We start from the raw sequence: 27,082 nt of genomic DNA, 5'->3' as shown, positions 1-27,082 counted from the left end.
TGCGAAAGTGTATGCTCGGGGGAGGGGCACAAAGACTCTGGGGAGGACAAGGCAGACTCTTTGTCAACAGCTATTTACAAAGTTGGGAAAACACAGTTCAATAGAATTTCCTCTTCAGTCAATGTCTGCCCATTTCCCCTCTCTCCCTGCTAAGAGGAAGTTCCATTCGCTCACAGAAACACAGAATCACGCATTCTTCAGCCTGGAAAAGCCCTTGAAGGAGGTTTCTCAGTTGAAGAACAATCGGGGCCTTCTGTTGGGGACTTCAATCCAAATTCCCGAGAAGTCTGGAAGTGTCTCATCAGCCCCGGCTGCTTGGAAGAACCCTCTCCATTCCTCCCCGGCCCGGCTGCACCAGGGCTTAGAGAGCAGCCGCATTGCGGGGGTGGCAGGAGTGGGCTGTCCTGGGAGAGGAACAGCACGGCCCGAATGCATGCACCGAGCGCCACTTCTGACTCCGTTCTGTCCCGCAGGCAGCTCTGCAGCCCGTCTCTTCCAACCAAAGCAGCCCCAGTTTCCTGAAGATATTTCCTCTTATTCTCTGAATCTTTACAGCCACCCCTTGGTCAGTCAGTCTTCACCCAACCTGCCTCAGGGGCCTTTTCTAGGAATCAGCCATCTCCAGCCCCTGACTTCCCGGAGCAGTTGCCCATCTCCCCCTCCACTTCCAGCCTTGCCAAGGAGGCCTCCAGGGGAAAAGTCCGAGCAGGTTCAAAATTGGTGTGATGTTAGTCAAGTTCTCTGAAGGTGATAAGAATCAGCGCTTCCCCAGAACCTTGCTTTTCTCAGAATGAAAGGGGGAGAGGCATGGCTGGAGATGACACCAGGGAAAAGAGATGAGGTGTCCTCGGCCACCTCCTTGGGGATCCGGGTTGGACCAAGAGCAAAGCACACGGGAGGCTCCGCCGCAGGCCTGGGTTTGCTCTACCTGCTGGGCTGAGCCCAGGGAGAGACTCAAACCCACGTGTGGCTTTTCGTGGAAGGAGCAGGCTGCTTCTAGAGTAAATAAATGCAGGTGGCTTCCGCACTGGGCCAGGACACACCTCCAGGGTGAGGGGGGCAGGTGATAAGGCTCCAGGGAGGGCTGATTTGCTGTCTTCCCGGAAGGGAGAAGCTTACAGACTCTCTTTTCCAAGTTGTCAGAATTCACATCCAAAATGTCGCATTGTACTTTCCACCATTTCCTTTTCAGTCTTCTGAAACAGCCCGTCTGCATGCTTTTTTTTTTTTTTAGATACAGAGTCTTGCCCTGTCACTCTGACTGGAGTGCAGGGGCACAATCAGCTCACTGTAACCTCCAACTCCTGGGCTCAAGCGATCGTCCTGCCTCAGCCTCCCAAGTAGCTGGAACTGTAGGTGTGAGCCACAGAGCCCGGCCCTGCATACTCATCTCTTTCATTTTCACCGGTTTCCAAGAAAAGCCGTCCATTTCACTTTACATTCAAACCTCACGACATCCCCATGGGGAGCTGTCAGCTCCATGTTGCAGATGGGGAAATGAAAACTTGGAGAGGGCGAGTATGAACAATTTGACCAAGGTCACAGACCATGCATTTCAGCACGAGGACTTGAACCCGGGTCTGCCTGATTTGAACCTGAGTCCTCAGTCCTGTTTCTTCAAAGCATCATTGCACATCCCATCCGTTATCACCCTCAATCATCAACAACCGAGTCCTCCGCCAGCCACTGTAGCATCAGAAACCTCGCTGGTTTCACACGATTCCTGTAGTTTTGACAATTTATTAGAATACAAAACATACGTCACTCATTTACAGAGCTTTGTGTTCAAGGCACATTCACAACCATTTCCTCAGCGGCACCTCACATCCCTACAAATTAGACAAGTCAGTCATTGTCTTCCAGGTGAGGAAACTGAGGCTCGAAGAGGAAAAGTGACCCGCCCAAGGTCACACAGCTGGAAACAGCAGAGTCAGAACTAGAACTCCAGGCCTCCTGAGATACCCAGAGTTCTTTCGCTGTACCACGCTACCTCTTCAATAAATAAAAGCACAAAATAAATAAGTAAGGCCTTCAAGGGACCCTGAGGAATGCTCCCTCAAGCTTGTTTGCAGAGGGAGTTCAGTTATCAGACTGGCACGTAAGGGTGTCTGGGCAGTAGGGGTCATGGCTGGATTCCCGGGGCCAGGATGTCTGTTTGCAGACTGTGACCGAGAAACGCAGGGCTAAGGGATGGCTCTGGAGGGCACACACAGGCTGGTGGCCCTCCCAGCTCCTGTGCCTGTGCACGGCGAGCTACTTTTGCTTGAAGACAGATTCCAAATGGACTGTCGGGACGCAGGGCCAATCCCTGCCCACTCTCTGGGCCCAGGCACTGGTACTCTCTTGGCATGAGGTCATGGATTCCTGCTAGGTCTGTTAGCCTCGCTCGGCATGAGACAGAGCTGGCTCTGGGAAGATGGCTTCTGGAGGCTCCCTCTTCCCAGTCCAGAGTCAGGCAGGGCCAGAATTGTCACCCTAGAGGCCAGTGTGGCTAACGTGCAGCAGGGAAGATGCCCTATGGGTGGAGCCCATATTTCACAGATGGGGAAACTGAGGCCCTCTGACAAGCAGATGGTCCAAGATCATAAAGCTGAACACTGAGAGAGCAGTGACCCCAGCCCAGTGGCCAGCGCCCTGTCCTCTGGGTCCGAAAGTGCAGGTCCCAACCCCAGCTCTCTGAGGCTGACCCGAGCTGGTGCCCAGGCCCGGAAGCTACCTGAAGGGCTGGGTTTCGACCAGCAGAAACAACCATGCTTGCTTGGAACTGTCAGCAAGAGGGTACGGCAGCAGGGTGGGGATGGGAGTGACTTGGCCACAGCAAGTGCCCCAGGGGGGGCTGCCCTGCTTGCTGGAGAGAGGGGAGGTGTCTGCACATGGACACCAGAGATACCCCACCCGAGGGACGGTTCTGAGCTGGATGCCCCATTCAGGGTCTCAGCTCCCCGTGTCCCCCTGTGGTTCCATAATGATGCACTGATTGGATAACTGGCCTTCCAGGGCAGACACACCTTAAGACCTTCCGAGGCCACGCTCCCTGCCTGAGAGGCCTGCCAGTAGGGGAGCTTCTCCACTCGACCACCCCAGAGATCAAACTCAGCCTCTGCTTTCTCCCTTTGCCCCTAGAAACGACCCCTGCAGCAAGGCCCTGAGGCTTCCATCCTCTCAGCCCTCCCTCCTGCTAGAGGCCCTGAACTTGGCGGGCCGCAGGGTGAACACTGAGCTGACTTCAGCCTGGCGGCCTCACCGCAACTCCAGAAAACCCCGTGGTTTCCCTGACCAAATCGTCCTTCCACAATACAGGAAGGAGTCCAGAGGAGAGGGAGGTCTCCCTCCCCGTCTCAGCTCTGCCCATCTGCAGGGCCCCAGTCAGCAGAACGAGCCAATGCCACCCACACTCCCTGTACCAGTTCAGGGAGGTGACCTCTTTCTGCCCCGGACACCCTGGCCAGCCCTGCGGGACCCGGCAAGGGCTGGCCCCAGAGGGCTCGGAGAGCAGTGCCAGGCTGTCACATGCTTCACTGCTCACTCCTGGGGCCCTCCTTCTGGTCCAGGCATGGCTGAAGTCAAAGCAGCTACTTAGCCTGAGTCACTCGAGTACAGGCTGGAGATCAGTGGTAGAGTGACCGGGTCCGAGTTGAAGCTGCCCAGGAGACTGCCTGGGGCGGCCAGATCATGGGGTAAGCTCCAGTCACATGTTTCCAATTCACCGCAGCTGGTCAAGCCCAGCAGCAGCCACTCCTCAGTTGGCTGGTTCTGTTGTCCAGTCAGGACTCCTGAGGAGTCCAGAGTTACTCCTATGGGATCCTGTTTCAAGTAGCCCTTGGCCAACACTGGTGGAGGCCAGCCTGCCTCAACATCCAGGCACGTCCTGAGTTTGGGGCCAAGGCCTTCTGTCAAGGGGAACTCTTCCTCCAGGCAGCCTGCCTTGGTTGCCTTCTCCTCTGTGCCTCTAGTCTGCTTCAGGTAGCCCTGGAATGCCACTGAGGCTGGGTCTTCTTCCGCAGGCACCTCAGGTGGCAGGGGGCTGACATGGCCCAAGGCTGAGCCATGCTGTGTGTCCCCAGGCTGTCCCTCAGAGTTTTGGACTAGGCCAATGCCACTGTCGTCCTGGCCCCTGCAGTCACCTCCCACCTGCTGCTCCCAGGTGGGCCCCATGTCTGGGTTCAGGCTGGGCTCCTGCAGGCAGATCCCGCTGTCCGTGCTGTTGCTGCTGCCACTACTGCAGCTGCCCGCCAGCTCTGGGGGCTCCCCGTTTCCTAGAGTCCCACCAGCCTGGGGGTCGGGGACAGGGAGGAGGAACTGGGGCTCTTCAGTCTGCAGGGATGGTTTGGTACTGCCAAAGCCACTGTCTGTGCTGCCGTGCAGGTCCGAGTTCTTCAGCTCCGGGGACACCTTGGGGAAGGCCTCCTCGTCGAGGGGGTGGATGGTGTCTCGGGTCTCCGGGCAGGGAAGCTGGGTGACGAGGATGAAGGGGCTGGGCTTCTTGAAGACCTGGGGAGAAGAGGGCAGAGTGAGAGAGGCGGGGCTCACCCGTGGGAACCCACCCCAGTGCTGCCGGGTGAGGCCCCGAGTCCAGGAGGAGAACGTCACTGAGGGGACTGCAGAGCCTGCATGACACTGCAGGCTATTCTGGTGTTCTGTTTTGGTTGTTTTTTTGATGTTAGAATCAAGTTTCCTTTCTAATGCAATTCTCAGTTTGGTTCAGGAAAGATACATATGAAGTTTGTATTCTCGGAGCCCAGGAGGGATGGCAGGCAGGATGGGAACCTGCCAGGAATGGTGAAAGTTCCCAGGTGGCTCCCTCCACAGTGCTCTTCAAACCTGAGAGCAGGCTAGACCCATCTAGAAGCATGTTTCAAGCTTTTTGACTATGACCCAAAATAAGAAATAAATGTTACATTATATATGTATGTATATATAACATATATATGTATATAACTCATATGTAAGTGACTGATGCCAGTTTCACAAAATAATACTTATCATTATGACCTGTGTGCCATGCTATATTGTCTGTTCTGTTCTGTTCTATTCCATCCTACCCATTTCAGTTTTTCAAATTCTGGCAACGAGACATCAAGCTAACTCTTCCATTCCCTGAGTTGTGACCCGCACAAAGAGAGTGGCTGCAGCATGGGGTGGTGGAACAGGTACAGAACATGCAGCCAAAGCCCTGCTCCCCATTAACTGCTCAGGGCCCCAGAGAAGTCTTGTAACCCTCTCCCCTTTGCTCCTCAGTCCTAGCCGCGCTGTGTTCTTTCCGCCCCAGATCACATCAAGCACGGCGCTGTGGCAGGGCCTTTGCACGTGCTGCTCCTGCTGCTTGGCATACTCTCCTCTTAGCCCTCTGTATGGCCGTGTCCTCATTGTTCAGGTGTCAGCTCAGATGTCACTTCTTCAGAGAGGCCTTGGTGGCCACCTTGGCCAAAGCAGTGCTCCAGCCACTCTCCACATTAACCTCGTTTACTTCTTCTTAGCATGATACTTAGTTCCTGGAATTATTTCACTTATTTTTTTTCTGCACCCCAACCACACACACTCACTCGCTCCCCTCTCCCAAACCAACACGAACTCCTTGAGGGCAGGAACTGTCTAGTCTTGTTTAGTGTTCTATCCCCCGAGCCTAAACTGAACTGGCACACGGTAGGCACTCATAAGGTTTGTTGATTGACTTACTGACTCACTGTTGCTCATCTTCCCTTATTTTCCTGGGTACGTGATGACTCAAATGCAACTCTTATTGGCTGAGTCCCTATTACTATCACATCTCTTGGTGATTAAGGAGCCAGACTTCATGAGTTCAAATCCCAGCTCTGCCTCTTATCCATTTTTGTCACCTTGGCCAAATGACATACCTTCTCTGTGCTTTAGTTCTTCATCTGGAACATGGAAATAATGACAGTACCTGCCTCCTTATATGGCAGTTAATGCATGTAAAATACTCAGAACAAACTGTGGTACATAGGAAGCACTCAATAAATACATGAGGAATTAAATTTTACCCTCCAATGATTCTGTAAGGGAAGTATTATTACCTCTACTTCCTAGAGGAGAAAACTTAAGCTCAGAGAAGTTAAGTGACTTGTACAAAGGCACACAGCAGCAAAGAACAAAGAGTTGATTGAATTTGCAATCACCTGTTCTAATTTGAAATGCCTTGCTTGTCCAATAATACCTAACCTTATTTATACTTAATGGATTGTTGAAAGATCTGATCAAACCAGCTAACGAATGAGAGCATACTACTGAACGTGGAAGTGCTCTGTGCATCGTAATTGATTAATAAAGTTAGTAAGGACTGTGAGCATTAAAGGAAAGGAATCGGGCTGTGTTTATCCTGAGGAGAAAAAAACCCTCAAAGACAAGTCAATTCTGTGATTACGATGTACCGAAAGGAAGAAAACAACAGAAGGCGCTTGCCATTTCTCTTGGCATTTTTGCCTCTCTATCTCTTTGTTTTGCATTAAAGTTAACAGCTTAGACACTGTCTGTAATCAAGCCCTGCGGGACCAGGGGCCACACGGATCAGCTGCTTCCCTACAACACAGTGCATGTGCGGATAATAGGGCTTCGGTAACTGCAGCTCAACTCCCGCCTCGTTCTTTCTAGATGCCTCTCCTGATCCCTGACTGAGAATCTCCCATCCGGTGCACCAGGACCGCCCTTCCCCCACCCGTGTCCCCATCTCCCATCCCTGAGGACAGGCTCCAGGGCGCATTCATCCGTGAACCACCACCATCCCGGCTCCAGGCCCCGCACACAGTGCACACTCTAAGCGCTTGTTAAATGGCCCAATGAACACATGCTTGTAAAACTGGATCTCCCAAGAGCACTGAGAAAGGACAATGAGTTGCACACTTCAGCTGGACACAAGGAAGAACTTTACAATCCCCAAAGGCTGTAGGGCTGTCTGTCCTCAGCCTCCTCATCATACTTTTCTACCCAGGCGACTGCAGCTGGGAACCCGTTTCTTTTTTGCTTAGACGAAGACCCTAACTAGACCAGGGAGTCCTGCCCTCCCACCCGCCAACCCTTTGCACATGCACACTTCCTGGAGTTCCTACTCAGAATAATTTCAGAGAGCCTTTGTCTCTCTCGTTACTTTTCCCAGAGATTCCAGGATCCTTCTGGAGGTTTCCCTTCCAATTGTGAGCTCCTCTGGGGCCCCTGCCTCACTGACCGAGCTGGGTCCTCAGCTGAGCACTCAGCTCACACCCAGTAACGCCAGCCGTGGGGGCAGCATGGGCTGCCCGATGCAGCCTGAACTCCAGGCCAGAGATGGCCGAGGTTTGGAAAACGCTGCTCAGTCCTTGTAGGCTGAGTTTGGGAGGTGGCTTGTCACAGCTGCATCACTTGTCAGTACGGTACAGCAAGAGGACACACCTGGGAGGGGACAGGTCCTGGCCACCTCCACCAACACTCCTCCCCAGCATCCCCTCTCCGCTCTGCTCCTGCCCACCCTGACTGCAAAAGGGGCCAGCACTCCAGCCCTTTGTTCATTCTCTCTGCAGAGCACCCATTGCCACGAGGGAGAAAAGGGCTCCACCCCTGACTCCTCCTGGCTGTGTGGCCCTGTGCATGTAACAATCTCCCTGTGCCTCAGTTTCCCTACTTGTAAAATGAGGATAATCACTGTGTCTGCCTCAGAGGTACCATGCACAGGGCAGTCCATGGCCAACTATTAGCAGAGGATAACCAAACGACTTGTGGTCACTGAGGTCTGTGAGTGTTCAACACGTGTCTTATCTGGACTAAGAGAAGATGATGTTCTCAGGACGGGGCTTTGTGTTCCCTTCCTTCCTCTGTCCCCACAGTGCTTGACAATGGTATCTCCTGAGAATGTCAGGGCTAAGAGGACACTTACCAGGACGGAGGGCAGCTTCCCCCGGCGCCGCACGTACAAGTGGAGGGCCAGGCAGTAGGCCAGCGCTCCACACAGCAGCAGGACGAAGGCGGAGAAGATAATGAAGTGGGCCACGGTGAAATCTGCAGGCCAGAGGGATGTGTTTGTGGCCTGGCACCATGGGACATGGAGCACAGGCCCCAGAGATGCCTTGGCCACTCTTGGGAACCACTCAGTGAGGGACCCCAGGCAGCCTCTAGGCCACAGCTCTAGATGTGTCTAGGTTTCAGCAAATCCCTGCCTGGCCTTCCAACCCATGGCTTGAAAGAGCCCCTTGTTAGACCCACTGACCACTTCCAGCTCTCCACACATGACTCACGTTACAGCGAACAGAACAACGAGTGAGGCAGGGTGGTGCAGCAGGTGAGAAGAGAGGCTTTGGGGGACAGCCAGACCTGGGGTTCAAATCCCAGCTTCACCACTTACTAGCTGTGGGATGTGGACAAATGACTTAATCTCTCTGAGCCTCAGTTTGTTCATCTATAAAATGGGGGAAATTATAGTGCCTACACTGTAAAACGGTTGTGAAGTTCACAGCACTCATTGTGTACTAAGTACTTTACTTATATCATCAGATCTTCATAACCACCTTAGGAGGTTAATACCACCATCCCCCCATTTTCACAGATTAGGATCCTGAGGCACAGGGAAGTTAAGTCACTTGCCCAAGGTCATATGCCTCATAAGTGGTATAGCTGAGATATGAACAAAACTATTTCTGACATAAAGAACAAATGTATAAAAAGCTCTTAAGGCCACCTAACATACAGTTAGTGCCTTTCTCTGCACTGGGACTTAAATGACAGCGAGCTATTGAGTGTCCATCATAAACTGAAATTTACTGTAGCTCCAGAAGAAGTCACTTTTGTCTTTGCTGGACCCTGCCCACATAGGACTGGCACTCCCGGAACACTTGCTGTTGACATGATTCATCGAGCACTTGACATATGCTATCTTGAGTTGCCCGTCACCGCTTCCTCTGTGCAGAGTCTGTCTCCCCAGCCAAGCTGCAAGGTCCTTGTGGGCAGGGCCATGGCCTCCATGTCCTGTATCCCCTCCCGTCCCCTACTGCCCAGCAGCTGGCTGAGAGCCTGGAGCAGTGTTTGCTGACTTTAGCAGCTCAGGCGAGGAGTCAGCTCAGTTCTGCTTCCTCTGGGGGTGCATAAGGAGAAGCCCCTGTACCCCCAGCTCAGAGGAAGAACAGCTGACTGAGGATGCCCTGGTAGGGGGACATTAGTTCCTGGTGATCACACACCTGTGATCACCTGTGCTCGAGTGAAAGGACCCCAGAATCAGGAGACCTGGTTCTGCTACCAAGTCCTAGCTGTGCAACCCTAGGAAGCTGCTTATACTAAACCTTGGTGCTCTCATCTCTAAAATGGGTACAATAGGATCTCTCTCATCGGTTGTGTGAGGATGGAGAGCTATGTGGGACAGAGTCCAACACACTGCCTGGCCCCAGCAGCCACAAACAGATGGTTTTTAGATTGTACGAGGCCTTCCCAGTCTCCCTCCCCACCCCAACAGCAGCCCTGACCACTCACACTGCCTGCTGAGGACGATGCACTCCTCTTCGGACCATAGCCCTTTGTTAGTTCGGGAGCTGACAGATGGTTTCACCTTGACACAGAACTCCCCCACCTCGCCTGCGGTGGGGAGGCTGAAGTTTTCATTTTGCACTTTCTTGTTTGTGAACTGAAATGAAAACAACAGTAGCCATCAACAAAACTTTCTTATTTCATGGCACCCAGAAGCTGAGAGCTGGAGGGGTCTTACCATGATTGCTGCCAACCCCCTCCAGCATTCTTTAGCTAAGATGACAAACTCTGAGATCGTCAGTACAGCCCAAGATCTGTGTGATCACCATAATTGGCTGTGTTATTGTTTATTTGTTTTGTTTTCTTTTTATTAATGCTCCTGCTGTTTTATTGATTTTGTATTAAAAAAGAAAAGGAAGTGTTTCATAGAAGCTGAAGACCTTTCCAGAAGGGGCTCGAATCAACTGTGGTGGAGAGGAAAGGGGATGGATTTTGCAGATTGCAGCTCTCCCACTGACAGGGGTGCCCTCGGGTAAGTCACACAGCCTCTCAGGGCCTCATTTCATCTATAAAATGGGATCACATGTCCACCACCAAGGGATCAGAGGCAATGGCTGTGTAAGGTCTCTGGTGGTGCCCAACACCTAGTAGGCAATGCCTTCCCCCATGTCACAGGAGCAGGGCTTTGAGGGCTGAGGTCATTTCAACTACCCCCACTTCCCCCCCCCCCCACCGAGGACTTCCCTCTACTCTACAGCAAACTTCCCTGGTGACACACAAAAGGTGCTTCCAGCCCAGGGAACGGGGAAGCCCTGGAAGCCCTGGCCCTGTGGCCCTGGGGAACCCCTTACCTTGTATTCCCCTGGCACCTTGCGAATGGCAACCTCGTACTCGCGGAAGTGACTGAAGATGCTTTCGTAGGTGTCGCCTGCAGGGGCCATTTTGGGCCTGGGGGGCTGGATGGTCCCGAGGATGACACCGTTGTACCTCTCTAGTTTCACTCGGCCAACTGTCAGAGTCACTGAGTGGGGGAAGAGGGGCAAAACCATGAGGCCTGAGAGCTGAGGCCTGGGTATCCTGCCCCCCGTGCCGTGCCTCCAGGGTTAAGCTTTATCTACCCTAAATCCTAGGCCACAGGTTTCCCAACCAGGCAGAACATAAGGACTTCTTGGCGAGCACATTAAAAATACAGATGCCCTAAAAACAGATCCATTGACCAATGGAATAGGATAGGGAGCCCAGAATCAAACCCATATACCTACGGTCAAAGTTGCCAAGAACACACAATGGGGAAAGGACAGTCACTTCAAAAGATGGCATTGGGAAAACTGGATATCCACACGGAAAAGAATGACAATGGACCCTTAGCTCACACTTTATACAAGAACTCAAAATGCATTAAAGACTTAAACATTAAGACTCGAAACTATAAAACATCAGGAGAAAACATAGGGGAAAAGCTGCATGACATTGATCTGGGCAGATATTTCTTGGAAGTGACCCCCAAAGCACAGGCAACTAAAGCAAAAATAGACAAATGGGGTTGCATCGAACTAAAAAGCTTCTGCACAACAAAGGAAACAAAAGAGTGAAGAGACAACCCATGGATTGGGAGAAAATATTTGCAAATCATACATCAGATAAGGGGTGAGTATCCAAAATATACAAGGAACTCAAGCTCCTTAATAACAAGAAAAGAAATAACCCTATTAAAAAATGAGCAAAGGACTTGAACAGATATTTCTCAAAAGAAGACATACAAATGGCCAACAGATATATGAAAAACTGCTAAGCATCACCAAAGAAATGCCAATTAAAACCACAAATGGAAAACTGCTGAACACTGGCCTGTGGGTGGGCATTTGGGAGCCAATGACCTCCTAGACCATCAGCTCTAACTCTGAATTCCGCAGAGCAAGCTCACCATGCACACAGAACACGCTCAGTCCTGATGTGTGGAATGCAAGAATCCCATGAGTTCAGGGCTCATCCTTCCCTCTTACTTCTCCTGAGAGAGATTCCCGACTTTTCTTTATTAGCACCTCCCCGTTTCAAAGTGATAAACCCCAGCAGTTCACCCCTAAAGGGAGAGGGCCTCATCCAAATGCTGCCTACTGCCCTTGTTTATGGATTTGCTTCCTCTTCCCAAACCCTACAAGTTCACGGGCCTGGCCTCGTGCGTGACTCAGCTGCCCCGACCCACCCCAAGATCTCTCTTCTGTAGGATAAACAACTCTAGTTCCCTTTTAAATCTCACACGACTTGGGCTATTTTCATCTAACTTTCTACAAAGTCCTGCCCAAGACCCGTTCAGGCACCTAGTCCCTGGGCCCCGATGCCTGGCTTACACAGGGAGCTATGGGCATAGAGAGGAACACTCCAGACTAGAGGCTCTGGCTGGAAGGGACCCCGAAAGCCACGTTCTAGGTCCTGGGGAGGAAAAGCACCTTCATCCACAGTGAAGCGGGTGGCAAAGGTCCAGTTGGAGTGCCGGCTGCCATCCACCGCCCGGACTTTGGCCCGGTAACCATTGCTGTGGTACAAGTCCAGGGTCGCTGTGGTGAGATCACAGGATAGCGCCAGGGCCTGGCTACAGCTGGGGATGACCTTCCAGAGCTCTATTCCATACCTAAGGAGATAGAAGGGTAGATGCTGGGAGAGGAACTTGTGCTCAAACCTAGCTCCTTTAAGAAGGAAGCAGGAAGCCAGAGGAGAGAGTTTCCATGATGGCAGAAACTGGGACAGCCCTCAGTGTGTTTCCTCTAGTCCAGGATATCTAATTTCGAGGGGGTCTCCCTTGGTTCTGGGACCCTGTACCAATTTCTCTGTGGTCTAGAACTGCGGTCCCCAACCCCTGGGCCCTGGAACAGTACCAGTCCATGGCCTGTTAGGGACCAGGCCACAGAGCTCTGCTGCTCCCTCCCACTCCTCCCCCTCCCCCCGGCTCCATGGAAAAACTGCCTTCCACGAAGCAGGAGGTGAGCGGGTCAGCAAAGCTTCATCTGTATTTACAGCCGCTCTCCTCCCCATTGCTCACATCCCCACCTGAGCTCTGCAGCCCCTCCTCCTCGCATCCCCCTCAGTGGAAAAACTGTCTTCCATGATACTGGTTCCTGGTGCCAAAAAGGTTGGGGACTGCTGGTCTAGAAGACTCTCAGGTGGGAATATAAGTAGCTCAAGTCCCAGGCCCTCCAGAAAGACTTGCTACCCCCTGCAACACAGCCTAGTAGTTCCCTTCCCGAGCCGCGCTTGCAGTTGTTAGGGTTTCCCTGTCCTCCAACTATGTTGTGGACGCTTCCCCTGCTTTTCCAGTAAGATGGACAAGCCTGGAGGGCAAAGGCACTACTTCGGCCTTCTCACTCCAGAGCTCCCAGCACACTGCTCAGCACATGCAAGTCTCAATCGGTACTTGTCAGCTGGTGGATACACGTCAGAGTCTCTCCTGGTGTCACCTCCATAACAAGGCAGGAGGGGGTAGCCATCCACCCTCTCATCCACCTCCTTCCTCCCTCCATCCTCCCTTGTCCTTACCTCTGGAGCTCCACTTCATAGTAGGTGCTTCTGGACTGGTTTGGGATGGGTGTCCAGTGGAGGACATGGAGGAAAAATTTTGCTTCAAACCACACAGACAGAGGGCCGGGCAATTCTGTCCCTGGGGAGAAGAGTGTCAGTTCCAGAGGTGGGAGAGGCCCCCATTCCCCCACTCCCTCCAGAGGTGAGGAGGAGAATGGAGAGGAAGGCTAGGAATACAACAGCTGTCTTTCACTGAGTGCTTTGCTATGAGCCGAGCGCCAGTGCTAAGCCCTTACATACATAACCTTCAGTGATCACACGGCCCTGCCTGGTAGGCAAAGATAACCCAGTTTTACCAAAGAACAAAGGGAGGCTCAGAAAGGCTAAGTGACTTGCCTGAGCCAATGGAGCCGGCAAGGGACAGAGTGGGGACTTGAATTCAGCTGTGTCTGATTCCGGAGCTAATGTTGTATCCTCAAATCACTGCCCTGTACTGTGATCCAAAGCCACGGTGGTGGCTGAGAAGGGCATCCCAGGCAAGAAGGCAGGGGCGGAGGGCTGAGGCACGTGGGCAACCAGCTCTCAGATGAGCTAGTCCCTGGCTCTGCCCAACCCCTGTCCCAATACCATCCCAGGCCAGCCCCGCATCCCCACACCTGGTCTCCACCCTGGTCCCCGCCCTGGCTAAAGCCCAAGCCACCCTCTGGGGTTGCTTGGGTATACAGACAGCCCGCTTGTTGACATCTGCCTGTTTCTCTTCATAGGGCTCCTGGGCTCCCCATGCTGCGTGCCTGCCCCATTCCCTAGCTTCTAGAAGGGCACTGCCTGTACCCAGATGCCCCACCTCTGGCTGGGTGAGGACAGACAGGCTGGGCTGAGGACATCTCCGTAAACAGCTAGCACAGCACTGAGCCTAGTCTCTCATTTCTGAGACTGCAGTAAACACCCGGACTTCAAGCGTTTGCTAATCAAGCAGAATAAAGTAAGTGCAAGCTCAAGGCCGGTTGCTTCCCCTTCTCTCCCTCTTGATCCAACAAAGTCTCTGCTCCTGCTTCCCTTGTTCTCTAACTTCTCATCATCTCATTAGGCTCCTTTTTTTTCTTCTTGGCTCTGTCATCAGAAAACACACCTGCCCCTGTCTCTTGCTTTCTTTCTTTCACATACTGTCTTTGATCCTCAAGTCTGTGTCTCAGTTTCAAAACAAGTGAAAAACGCAGTCAGTCTCTGTGGTGTTTGGGCTGCACATCCCCGGCTGAGCTCTCAACCATGTGAACAGCTGACTGCACGTTTTACTTTGTATTTTGGCATCACCTCACGTAGAAGTGGTTTCGGCCCTCGCGCTGCCCTGCCCTCTGTGTGCCCTGCTCTCCGTGTCTCTGCTCTTGGTCCCTCTAATGCCAAGCCCCTTCATCCTCTCTCCTGCCTTTACTCTTCTCAGCGGCGAAAACTTTCCAGGACAGCCGGCGGGTGAGGAGTCTGCGCTCAGGGAGGAGGGAGGCAGGTGTCGGTGGGAATGAGTTGGGGGCTAAAGACAAGGCAGCGAGGATCGAGGATCGGATGGGGGTGATTAGTGAGGGACGAGGTGACAAGGGACAAAGGCAGAGAAGTTAATTAGAGGGCTATGGGAAAGGAGAGTCAGAAGATCAAAATCACTACCCAGGGGGACAAGAAGATCCATTATTTGAACCCTAACAGCAAAAAAGCTAGGGCTAAATGTATGGCTCGAGGGGGGACGACGAGTTGGGGGGGGTATTGGCCTTGCACATACTTCTCTGTCCAGCCCAGCCCCCGTCAATCTCAGCCTCCTCCACCTCCACAACAGGTGAGGCTGAGACTCAGTGCTGCGGGGGTGAGGTAACCCCGGGCCGGGCCGGGAGGTAATGGGCGCCCCTCTCCCCAGGGGGCCAGCCAGAGGGGTTCTCCCCGCACGCAGGACCCTAACGGAGGGGTGAGGACCGGGGCGGGCGGGCCGGGGAGGGCAGGGCCGGTCCCGGAGCCTTACCGTGCGCGCCCGGGCCGAGGCGCCGGCTGAGGAGCGCGGCCAGCAGCACTAGCAGGCGCCGCAGCATCGTAAGCGCCGCATCGTCCGGAGCCGGATCCGCCCGCGCGCCTCCGCTGCTGCTCCCAGGCTGAGACTGAAACCTTGCCCGCCGGCCGGCCCGCGCCCCGCGCCCGCGGCGTGACGTCGGCGGGGCAGGGCCTCGAGGCGCCCCGCCCCCGGGCCGCCGCGTCCCAGCGGAGTACAGAGGGGTGCCAGCCCGCCACCGAGCGCTGACCCCCAGCTCCGGGCAGACGCACGACTGTCCCAGCGCGGAGACGAAGGCGGGGCTCCGCCAACTCTCCCTCCCCTGCCCAAGCAGCCTGGACGCGCGCGCGCGCGCGCGTGTGTGTGTGTGTGTGTGTGTGTGTGTGTGTGTGTGTGTGTGCGTGTGTGTGTGTGTGTGTGTTGGGGCGCAGGTGGCAAGGGACAGCCTTGCCCCCGTCGGTATGGAAGGTGGGGTGAGGGTGTCAGAGGTGATTTTACCAGGTAGCAAGCTTGGCATTGGAGCTGTGGCCGGGCGCTCTGAGTTGGGGAAGGACATTGTCCCGGGCACTGAGAGCAGGGGTGGAGCACTCGTGTGCGAGCCCTGGCGTTGCCCGGGGACGTCCGCCACGTCTCTGAGTCAAACCAACGTTGTAGCAGGTTGGGCAGAACTAAAAGTCATTTCAGAAGGCAGCCATGCCCCTGGGGTCACGCACAGGTACTCCTGAGCAATTTGCCGTCTTAATTTCTCAGTCAAGCAATAGAGAGTATAAAAAACATCTTCACACATTAAAAACCTGGCACTTGTCCTCGCAGCTGATCTGAAGGTGTGGCAACAAAAGCTGTCCCGTGAGGGCGGCCCTGACCCATCATGTGTCCTGGTGAGCCCGCAGATACCGCTCTCCACTATCCACGACCTTGGGGCAAATCGAGACGCCCTGTTCCAGGGCCCGCCTGCGGGAGCTGGAGTCTGGACGGGTGCCCGCCTCTCCGCGTTGACCTCAACCACGCAGGCTCGAGGGACAGACGCATGACTTTCCCAGGGCGGAGGCGGGGCTCGGGCCAACTCCACCTTCCCTTACTCCTGGGCTCTCAGTGTCCTCGCGTCAAAGCGGTCTGTCCCTCAGCCTGGACACGTGTGTTGGGGCACAGGTGGAGAGGGACAGCCTTGCCCCTGCAGGTGCGGAAGGTGGGGTGAGGGTCATCCGCTTCCTGACTTAACATGTTTGGAAGAGTGTCCACGACATCTCCCAGTCCTTTTTAGTTTCCCTCACTTGCCTGAAATCTTATGTTCAGAGCTATTTCTGCAGGGTGACAGCGCAGCTGGGGGACTGTGTCACACCCAGGCACATCCTCAGTCACTCACACCTCTGTGTCACTTGGCTCGTCTGAGACTTACCTCCAGGTGCACCAAAGATATGAGGGCATGGGAGGCAAACTCTGTCCACCTCACTTTTTATTGGAGGTGACACCTGTTTCTGTGTGTGCGTGTGTGCGCGCGTGCTCTTGCAGTCATGTGATTTGCAGTGGTGAGTCTGCTGGAGTCAGGCTCCATCGTGGTGTTGAGCATGTGCCTAGGAGTTTTTTGTTGTTTTTTTTTTTCCAGGTGCATATATGTGCTTGGGACTGTGTGTGTCCCTGGAGCCCTGCCCTTGTTCTCAGAGGGCACGGGGCCCAAAGAAGGGCAGCTCAGGCATTTCCAGATCAAGGCTAGGCTCCCCAGTCTCTCCCTGCTCCTGGGAATTTTCTCTGGCAGTGCCTGGTGTCAACCTGAGGCCTTGATCCACTGATGCTTTTGGGAAAGGGACCCTAACTTGGGTGTGTGTGACATTAGCTTGGGGTGTGTGGTGCAGGAGTTAGTGAGGCATTGTCTCTGTGGTTTGGGGAGCTCTAAACCCTCTTTAAATGTTTTCAGAGTGGAAGTCTCTCTGCCCAGTGGCCTGGACTGAGAGTGTGCCAGGCTTGCTGGGGTGTGGGGGATCGCAGCCTGTATCTGACATTTGCCTTGGGGCTACAAAGGCCTCACTGTTGATGAGAGGCAGTGAAGGCAGAGTTGCCCCCGCTGCATGGATAGTATAGAGTGGTATCTGCAGGCTCACCAGGACACATGATCGGTCAGGGCAGCCCTCAGGGGACAGCTCTTGTTGCCACAACTTCAGATCAGCTGGGAGGACAAGTGCCAGGTTTTTAATGTGTGAAGATGTTTTTTTATACTCTCTGTTGCTTGACTGAGAAATTAAGATAGCAAATTGCTCAGGAGTACCTGTGCATGACCCCAGGGGCGTGGCTGCCTTCTGAAATGACTTTTAGTTCTGCCTGATCTTTTTAAGGAGGAAGGAGCTGTGAGTTTCTTCCTGAACTTGTCTTTTACTTTTAGTTTTTTGTTGACTTATAAGAGTTTAAAAGTCTTACCCCATTACCATTTAAAGGGGGATCAGGATTCTGCATGCATATGAGCAACATTGAGAGCACACTCATTATGGGCCAGACACCGCGGGTGCTGGCTAACATGGCGATCAAAGCAAGGTTCCTTCCCCCAAGAAACAATCTAGCCAGAGACAGAAAGCGAACAGGGTTTCTAATGTGCTGTGGGCAGTGCTCTGGGAAGGGAAGTACAGGTTAACGTGGGGACACAGGGCACAGGTGCTCCACCACACTTAGGCGAGAGGATAGGAAAGGCTTCCTGGAGGAGGTGACATCTAAGCTGAGACTTGAGGAAGGAGGAGGAGGTCGCTAAGTGAAGAAGGGATAAGGAGAGCATTCCAGGCAGGGGGAATTATACACTTGGAGATGGGGGAATATGGCATTTTTTAAGAACCCTGTGAAGTGGGTAAATTGGAATTCCTGTTTTAAGATGAGAAAACCACATTGGCCGGCATAGGTGAAGACCTCGCTCGGGGCAGAGCCAGCATCTGAATGCAGGCTATTCCAAGGCACCCTGCTGCCACACAGACAGCGCCCAGCACAGGAGTCCTGCCAGGCATATGATTACCCCACCTTTAAAAGAAAACAGAAATGCATGTGTTTGGTTTGGTCTGTATTCAGTTTTATTCATTCTCAGTGTCCTGAAAAGTCCACCCTATGACTCTGTGATTTCCGGTAGCCACACTTGTATAGGGACAGATGATAGGAAGTATTCATAACACTGTCTTCTATTTATTGAGCTCTTCCAGCTTATCAGGCACTATGCTAAATACTATACATAATGTCGCAGAGAATGGCCAGCTGCTGCGCAATCCCATGTCCACTTCCTGGGCACACGGGGCGACTGTATTTCCCAGTCTCCCTTGCAGGTAGGTATGATATGTGACTGGGTTTTGGTCAATGTAAACATGAGTTGATGGGGGCCACTCCCAGGCCTGGCCACAACTCCAAGGGGATGAGAGGAGGTGGGGGTCCCTGAATCATCTCCTGGAGGAGAACTGTGCAGGAAAGACACCCAGTCTGCATCAGCCTGTTAATTGAGTGAGACACGAACACTTACCATATCAAGCCTCTGAGATTCTGCAATCTTTGTGATAGCAGCTAGTGCTAAGTACCCCGACTAATCTGCAAACGTTGTCTCATTTAATATTTAATCCTTACAGCTGCCCAGCGAGACGAACATTATTATCAATGTTTTACAGATGGGGAAGTAAGGTCCAAGACTAAGCCACTCGCTTACGTCACTCAGTCAGTAAGTGACAGAGCTGAGATTTCAGTCTTGATCTGTTTGACTCCAGAGCTCATGCTTTTTTTTTTTTGAGACAGAGTCTCATTCTGTTGCCCTGGGTAGAGAGTGCAGTGGTGTCATCGTAGCTCATTGCAACCTCAAACTCCTGGGCTAAAGTGATCCTCCCACCTTAGCCTCCCAGAATGCTAGGATTACAAGCATGAGCCACTGTGCCTGGCCAGAGCTCATGCTTTTACTACCATGTGAACAATGTCCTCCCCAATCTCGGAAGAGTTTTGCAAAAGGCAGATGTCGAGTGGGTTGAGAAAGAGAAAGAGAGACAGTGAGGGCCCGGGCAGGAGGAACGGCTCAGGCTCTGCGTGTTGTAGAGTGCAGAGGGGTGTGGTGAGCCCCAGGGAACCTGTGGGCAGAGCTGGGTCTACATCTCGCCACGGGGAAACTTTCCGGACAAATTTTGAGCTCTGGATGGCTCATTGTCTCATTTTCACTTTACTTCATCTCGGTCTTCAGGATGATGCTTGTAAACAGGTCTGACTCGGGGACTGGACCGGCATCCGAGCGGGTAGGAAGTCCGTGCTTGAGTGTGGTGAGAAGCACAACTTGCAGTTTCTGTCCCTGGACTGCTGATTAGGGAAGTTCCAGGGCTTGTGATCACTGTGTCAGAGCTACACATACTGGGGAGGGAGAGCCAGAGAGAACCGACCCCGAGAAGGAGACAAAGAGAAGGAAGTGGTCTGGGGAAACTTGGCAGTCGCTGTGGGTCAGGGAAGATGGTAGCTGCAAGGTGACGGGCTCACCAAGGGCAGGCTGGGCCTGCTCAGTCCCCGGGGAGCCTCTGGCTGTTGTCTACAGAACCTAGTTAATGTCCTCATCCCTTCACCGCCTGCCCGACTCCCTCCTGGCTTCGTATCTAAGAGATCAGAAGGGCCAAACCCTCCTGTAGAACGTTCCTCTTTGTGTATGGTAGCTCAGGCTTGAATGGGGAGTTGCTAGAACTTTACCTAGGTGGGTGACATACATCAATGAAAGGTTTTGGGCAGGAGCCAGACGTGTAGATTTGCATTTTAAATAGAAGAGGAAACCCAGAGCATGGAGGTGACTAGCCAGGGTGACTCGCCTCATTAGTGGCGAGTCATGAATGAAAACCCTGCTCTTTGCACTGAAGTTCAGCTCTTTGCCTGGCCTGCCCCAGCAGCTTCGCTTGTGGAACCGTGAAGATTGTGTGAGCTTGTTGTGCCCATCAGTTTAGAGGGAAGGGGAAGAAATACCCATCTCCCAGGTGAAAGTGCCTCCTGCTGCTAGTTCCCACGAGTCAGCAGAGCTGGAGCCAAGAGCCTTCTCATTCCTGTGATCTGCTTGGGACACTGTTCCTAATCAATGTCCAAGGTGGGAGCAGCTCGTGGGCCTCGAAGACAGGAGATTTACTTCTAGCTCCAGCTTGGCCACTGCCAGCTGTGTGCCCTTGGACCAGTCCCTTCACCTCTATTAGCCCAGGGCAATATTAGAATCTTTGTGACCTTCCCTCTGGGCTGTGGTAAGGCTGGACACAAACTTGCCCTGACAACCAATGAAGGCTTCTCAAATGAGAGGGGGAGTGGTCAGTAGAAATGTCCAGCAGATAGCACCTTGTAGTGGCTACAAGGAGCTAGCCCCTCTCTCCTGTTGCTTGGAATTGTTTGGCCTCTCTCTCGGCTGTACCCCACTGTGCCACCCCGGGACACGGGGGGCTTTTCACTGTACTTGGGACACCTCCTTCCACCAGAGCGATTTTTAAGAAAATTATCTTGTCAGGAAGTGCATGCACCTAGTCCATTGTCATTGCTTTATGAACTTGGGATGCAAGAGGTTAAGAATAGAACATCGACAGAAATATCCGTGTCATTTCAAGAAACAGTTGTGTCTTCCTTCTGTAGTGCAGATGGCTTTGATTTCTCCAGTTTTTAAGGGTGTCATTTCCCCTTAATTCTAAAATAACAACAGTCTGAACCCCCATCCCGTGAATGCAGGAAGTCCATCTGCTCTTGGGTTTCCAGTTCCATAGCTGTCCTGGAGGGCTCACAGCTCACCTCTGAGTGTCTCGTGACAGTGGCCTCTGGGCTGTAGCTGCTGGCTTCAAGTGTGGACACAGGACCCTCACATTTGAAAATGCTGTTGGAGGCTCTCAGATGGCAAAAGCACCGAAGAGATAGTCATTTAAAACTGCTTTGATAAGTAGCCTCGCAGTACCCACCAGTCCCGCCTCATCCTGCAAACCCTCCTTGGCAGTGTTGGGGGCAGGGAAGAAGCCAGCTAACTTCCTGCCTTTGGAAATCTCCAGACCTTTTTGCACACCTTTTCTTGCCCACATAGAGAAGAGGGGGGCAAAGGCAACTTCCTTTTCCTGCCCAAAGATGACTTCTTCTTTTAATATTTTGCCTCAAGAGGAACATCAATATCCTTCAGAGGAGATCTCTGGCCCCATCCTGAAGGTCTAGTCTGGCTCCAGTGGCCCACACAGGGCCAGGTGCTGTAAGTCCGCCTTAGCCTTAGTAACGGTGTGGGTGGGACAGCAGCTATGTGGCCCACATTGTGGCTTATCAGCCCCACCCAGAGCCTCCCCTCAGCCATTCCTCCTCAGGGGGGAGGGGACCAGGTCTGCTGCCCCTCCTGCTCTTCTTGGGCTCCTGATCTTCAGTGAACAATACTTGGGTAAAGGACGATGATTTTCAGGCATGATGCAGGGAAGCCATTTATTTTCTCAGGGGCATGGTTCTGCTAAGGAGCTACTCAGCGCTGCCGAATGAAACCTGCAACACCCCATCTGAGGCATTGCCTTGGCCCCATCGTGGATGCCCACCATGTTTTCTGAATCAATGGGCATGCGCTTCCTTTATCTTGACGTGACCAAGAATGTTCCCCCAGCAGAGGGGAAGGATCCCCACATAAAGACAAACCCCAGTCACTACTCTGACTTGCAGAAATGGCTTGTAAACCTTTGAGTTACAGTTTCTTCGCTGCAAAGATTTCAAACTCTCTGTCCTCCCACACCTCTGGTAGCAGCAAGAGTGTTTGGCGGGAAGACCCACGCCTGGGCTTCAAGCCCCAGGTCTGTCAGTTGTCCTCTGTGACTTTGGGCAAGTCATGAATTCCCCAGGTCTCAGATTTTTTAGCTGCAGAAGAAGGATAACACCACTTCCTCCAACCTCTCGGGGGTTGTTGAGAGGACTAATGTAAGCAAACGTTTGTTAAGTGCCCTTGCCTAGGCATGTTAGGATCCAGAAATTAGTAAGACTTATTAGTAAGTCTTAAAAGGCTCATGTACTTTCAGGGGATTTAGACCTGTAATAAGTAAATAAATTTATTGTGGCATGAGAAGAACCTAAAGTGTTTTGTAAACTCTAAGGTGTTATGCATGCATGGGGTATTAGTGCTATTGTTGTCATTTTTCCTGTAGATTGGGTCTCCTCTCTGTTCACTACTGGGCCAGGCATATCTTGAGCAGCTCACAACGGAAAACCTCTTCTCCCTGTCCCCAGGCTGCAGGAGCTCCCACTGTCCCCCTGGAATCCTGGAATCACCGCAGCAGAGAGCTTCCCTCATCCATCCCCCTGCTCCTGGTCCAGCACCCTGGCTGGGCCATGTTGGAAGTTCGCTATTTCCCCTTTCACAGAATTCATGACAAATACAAGAAATGGTAACTGGAGGTCAGCCAGGGACGCCAATGGCGAGCATGAGCATGTGCCCGGAAGACGAACATGTGGGAGGAGGCATGGAAGAGGGAAGCTCTACACCCCTGGGGTGGAGTGGAGGTTCTTATAATTTATAAGAAAACGAAAGTCAGAGAGGAAGAGCTGTCTCTAGATAATGGTGGGTTCACACCTCACCCCCAGGTTCATTCTGTGGTGATCTGACCTTTTGGGACATAAGAACAAGACAGCCAATGCTCTTCTCACCTCCCTTTTCCAAACTCTTTTAAACGAGCCAACACTTGGGTGACTCTTGGGGGAGATCCTGGGGGAGATCTCTGGCAGCCAGTAGCCAACCTCCTTTCTGTCTTCACTAACCCACACCTCTGTCCTACCCTGGCCCCTCCTCTCAGGACACCAAAGGAGCCCCAGTGGAGAATCACCAGGCCCCATGAAAGGAAATTAGCATTTCTTCTGCATATTTTTTAGAGTTCTTGGATATGGTGGGTGAGGTCATTTTTCTACTTTTTAAATTTCTTTAAACTTTTATTAGTAAATAAGTGTTCAAAACCCACACAAATTCTTTAAGTAAATAAATGTTCAGAAATATATACAATTTTTATCAACACTTTGATGCGCAGTATGAAGTATCAGATAAATGACTCATGTTCAGTATTACAAATTGTAGAAATTCTAAGCCTAACTGTGGAAAGCTGAGGTAAATAAATGTTCTGAGACTCATGAAATTCTTATACGTGGTCACCACTTGTGTCCACATTTAGAAATTCACAGAAGAGTTTCCGTGTGACTTCTGGGTGCTTGCCCATCCACTGGTCCCAGGAGACACCCCCTGTCGCCCCACAAAGTGAGATTCTTCTTCCAGCTCCTGGGCTCAGCCTGTTTCTATAGCACCACATTCTTGAACTGTGGACGCTATTCCTTCCCCCCTCCACTTAATTTTTTTCCCTGGGCTGATTCTGGTCACCACATATTAAAGCATAAGTCAGTTAGCACAGCTCTTCTGTGGTACCAGTTTGATGACAAAGCCCATAATTGCCACCCCTTCCTCGTGGTCCTTCTCCCTGTTGGGTCCACAACTGGAATCTGCAAATAATTCCTTGGGCAGTCGCTTAGGTGACAGGCACCGTGCTAAGTACCTGGGTTCAAATATAGAAAAGACACTAAGTTTGCTTTAGAAGGTGTTGAGTTAGAAAGGGCAGGATTAGGGGTTGGGAGGGGGAAGGAAACCTGACAATTATTATTGTGCTGAGTTAATTTGCTACTATTACGTCATCCGATCTTATAAGAAGTAGGTCCTCTCATTTCATGGAGGAGGAAACTGAGAAGTTTCAGAGAAGTTACATGGTTTTCCCAAGGTACTCAGTGAGTGGTGCAGCTGGTTTTTAAGCCCAGGTCTGGCTGACCCTAAGTACTCCACTTTGCCCCTCCCCTCAGCCCTCACCCGCATGGGCCACAGGTGAAGTGCGGGTGGGACAATCGCAGCTGTGGGCCGGTTGGGAGGCCACGGGCAAAGAGCCAGCCACGGGGCTTGCTGGCAGGTGTCCGGGAGCTGCCGCTTCCCCCAGAGAGAGGCCCAGAGCCCCAGGCAGCCAGGGGTGGGGTGTGTGGTATGAAAATGACTAGAAACCGTAAGAAATTCCCTGACGGGGCTTGTCTCTGGCACCAAGGACCTGCGGATGATGTGACTGGGCCACGACTTCTGAAGCAAAGTCTTTATCATCCTCTCTCATTATTTCCACCTGAGAGCCATCACCCCAGCACCTCCATTTTCCCAAAGAAAGGCCCTCGGAGAACGTTTATTGTTCAATAGCCACTGATGGCCTAGCACACACCAGGCTTCGTTCCGGACAAAGCAGACACAGCTCCTGCTGAAGGGAATGTTCACTCAAGTAGGAGGGGCGGGCATCAGTCATCAGTAAATACAATGACTGGGTAGGCTGTCGGACAGTGATAAGTGATACACAAAATAAAGTGAGGAAGGGGTGTAGGGAATGAGGGCCATTGCCATTTAAACATGGTGGGCAGCAGGGAAGGCCTCCCCCAGCAGGTGACATCTGAACGAGGACCGGAAGGAAGTGCGGGAGGAGCCGTGTGGGTGTCTGGATGGTGGGCGTCCCAGGCAGCGGGAACAGCAGGAGCAAGGCCCCCAGGTGGGAGCAAGGCCAGTGTGGGGCTGGGGTCCAGCGAGTGGGCTCATCTGGCCTTGGCCAGTGGCTGGCAGACAGACAGACAGGGAGCTTGAGAACCCTCAGTCTCTCCCACATGTCGCCTCAAGAATATTCATGGGGTGGAGAGGGGAAGCACGGACATGCTTCTGCAAAAACGACACTCCTAAGCACCCGTACTCCAGCCCTCTTACTCTCTCCTCCTTCCTGCTCCCCTCCTTTCTCTCTTTCCTTTTTAGATTCTTCCCTGTCCCAAGATCCAAAGCGCCTTGACGTGCAGAAGGTTGACGGCAGGAGGTCTGGGGATCGGGTTGAGGAGGGAGGTCAAGGTGTATTAGTTTCCTGTGGCTGCTGTAACAAATGATCACAAACGGGGCGGCTTAAGACAACCGCAGTGTGTTCGCTCCTGGCTCTGGAGGGTCTGAAATCAGTTTTACTAAACTGAAATCAAGGTTCTGGCGGAAGCACATTCCCTTCTCTCTAGGGGAGAGTCCGTTCCTTGCCTCTTCCCGCTCCTAGCAGCTGCCAGATTCCTTTGCTTGCCTTCTCCTGTGTGCATGTACCTGTGCATGTGTGTGCGTGTGCACATGTGTGTGTGCGCGTGCGTGTGTCCGTGCGCATGTGTGCACATGTGCAAAATCTCCCTCTGCCTCCCTCTTATAGCAAAAATGTCTTAACAGCCTAAATGTGGTGCATTTAGGGCTCTCCCTGATGATGCAGATACCAGGAGTACGCTGCGAGCAGGGCACACCCTCGTGGGCTGGCAGGTTCGAAGGGGAGATGGGTGTGAATCCAACAGTCCCCTGGAGAGAATGCGAAGTTGCCCCTGTGGCAAGTGCTATGAGAGTCTGTGACTGGGCTCTACCTCGTGAGGAAGGCCCGAGAAAGCTTCCGTGAGGAGGAGCATTTGGGCTGGAATCTGAGGGATGGGTTGGGCTAACCTGGTAAAGAGAGAGGGAAGAGAGTTCCAGGCAGAGGGGACAGATGGCAGAACGGGGCGTGAGCGGCTCTGGCAAGTTGTGCAGGGCTCAGGGTGGCCCAGGGCCCCTTCCTCCCAGCTTCTGACCCGGGCCCATCCCTCAACCTCCCACCCACGGCGGCGGCATGTGGCCCTGTAAGGAAACTCCCCTCGCTCAGCGTTGGGAGCAGGCCACTAAGCTTCGGCCAACACAAAGTTACCAAGAGCCTACCATTGTGGTGGGAGTCACAGGGACTAGGATGAAAAAAGGACGCTGTTCTGGTCCTTGAGGCAAGAGACTGTGTGTGGAAGGGAAAACACAAGGGCTTAAGTGCTGAATAGTCTGTTGACCTGGGTTGAATCTCACTTCTGCTACTGGCTGTGTGATCTTGGGAGAATGACTTCACCTCTCTGTGCCTCAGTCAACAAACATTTAACATCTAACTCCGTTCAACAAACAGTTAATGTGGACCCACTGTGTGCTGGGTGGTGGGCCAGGTGCTGGCAGCACTCAGGGACATGCCTGGGTGGGAGCAGCGCCCTGGGGCTGCTGGTTTCCTCTCCTCCACCCCAGCTCTGTGGCCTGCAGGGCTTGATCTGGAAGGGCTCCCAGGGCACATGGCACTGGGTGGTTCCTGGTGGACCCCACGCCAGGCCCAGCTCTCCTGAGATGGCAGTCAGAGACAGGGGACACGGCCTGGGAGTGTGGAGCCCTCTGGGCTTCTTTCCCCCTTCTCTTCTCACTGCTGCAGAATATTCGACCCTGTTTACAGAGAACCCTCCTTGATTAACACTGGACATTCTCATCTTCCTGAATGCTCCAACTTTGGGAAGTATGTACTGTATTCACCAACAATTTTCATCTACATCTTTGTTTATCAGCCACTATTATCAGGTATTTCTACTTGATTTATTTTAAATGGGAGTGGCTCTAGTCTTTTCTATAAAAAAAAAAAAAAAGCCTTTTCCATGTAAAAGCCCAACGTGGAGTCAGACAACAGGCCAACGTACTAGTCCATGTCTGGCAAATCACATTACCTCCCTGCACCTCAATTTCCAGAGTAAAGTGAGGACATAAATCCCTGCCTGCATCCTCCAAGGACTTCTGCAGAGATGAAATGAGAGTCAGGACCCAGCCCTGTTTGCACCACACTGCAGTGCCCCGCCTGGAGCGCTGGGTGGCCGCACTCTCTGAACCAGCCGGGTCCCGGTTCCTCCTCAGGGGGCAGTTACGGGGGCCGGTGTGTTAGCGTCCAGACGTTGTCTTGTTCGGTTTCTTTTCCAACCCTAGTGGCTTTTGAGCCTTCAGCCTCCTCCCTGCCCTCTCTCACCTTCTAACATCTGGGTGGGGGATTTTGCTCAGAGTGTGAAACAGGCTTCTAGAACCGTCAGGTCCTCATGGGTGTGAGGTGTTGTTTTGCCCTCGGGTGGCCGAGCACTTCATGCGTGAGTGGGGGTGTGTGGGGGACCGTTATGGTGGCGAGGGTCTCGCAGGCTGTGTGTGGGAGCGCAGGCACCCGTGGGCAGTCACAGAGCTGAGTGCTGGGGTAGGCTCTGGAGCGAGCTCGAGTGAGTGCCCAGGTGCTACACGGCCAGGCCCAGCAGGGAAGGGAGAGGGGCAAC

At 52.8% G+C, this 27,082-nt stretch overlaps 1 protein-coding gene across 2 annotated transcripts; it reads right to left on the bottom strand.

Annotated features, from left to right (window-relative positions):
* Positions 1-56: 56 nt before the first annotated feature.
* Positions 57-15,096, bottom strand: IL10RA (interleukin 10 receptor subunit alpha). 2 transcript variants are annotated; one of them, XM_012773641.3, is made up of 7 exons: positions 14,957-15,096; positions 12,973-13,093; positions 11,889-12,070; positions 10,293-10,462; positions 9,448-9,598; positions 7,865-7,986; positions 57-4,491 (listed from the first exon to the last, which is right to left on the bottom strand). In XM_012773641.3, the coding sequence occupies exons 1-7, from the start codon at positions 15,021-15,023 to the stop codon at positions 3,577-3,579; spliced, it is 1,728 nt and encodes a 575-aa protein (XP_012629095.2). In that variant the 5' UTR covers positions 15,024-15,096; the 3' UTR covers positions 57-3,576. The 2 variants fall into 2 exon arrangements, with proteins under 2 accessions (XP_012629095.2, XP_075858663.1); XM_076002548.1 differs by lacking the exons at positions 11,889-12,070; positions 14,957-15,096 and having other exon boundaries at positions 12,973-13,046.
* Positions 15,097-27,082: the final 11,986 nt, after the last annotated feature.

Source organism: Microcebus murinus, chromosome 4 (assembly GCF_040939455.1).
Source record: "Microcebus murinus isolate Inina chromosome 4, M.murinus_Inina_mat1.0, whole genome shotgun sequence".
In the NCBI taxonomy this organism is placed as follows: domain Eukaryota; kingdom Metazoa; phylum Chordata; class Mammalia; order Primates; family Cheirogaleidae; genus Microcebus; species Microcebus murinus.
The sequence above is the reverse complement of the archived record's forward strand: the minus strand, read 5'-3'. Positions and strand labels throughout refer to the sequence as shown.

Excerpts from the sequence above, each read along its gene's own strand:
- IL10RA (XM_012773641.3), bottom strand. The coding sequence starts at position 15,023 with ATGCTGCGGCGCCTGCTAGTGCTGCTGGCCGCGCTCCTCAGCCGGCGC. Across the intron at positions 10,463-11,888 it reads CCGCTTCACTGTGGATGAAG|TGACTCTGACAGTTGGCCGA; the intron begins GTGCTTTTCCTC and ends TCCCCCACTCAG. Across the intron at positions 4,492-7,864 it reads GGAAGCTGCCCTCCGTCCTG|GTCTTCAAGAAGCCCAGCCC; the intron begins GTAAGTGTCCTC and ends TCTTCTCCCCAG.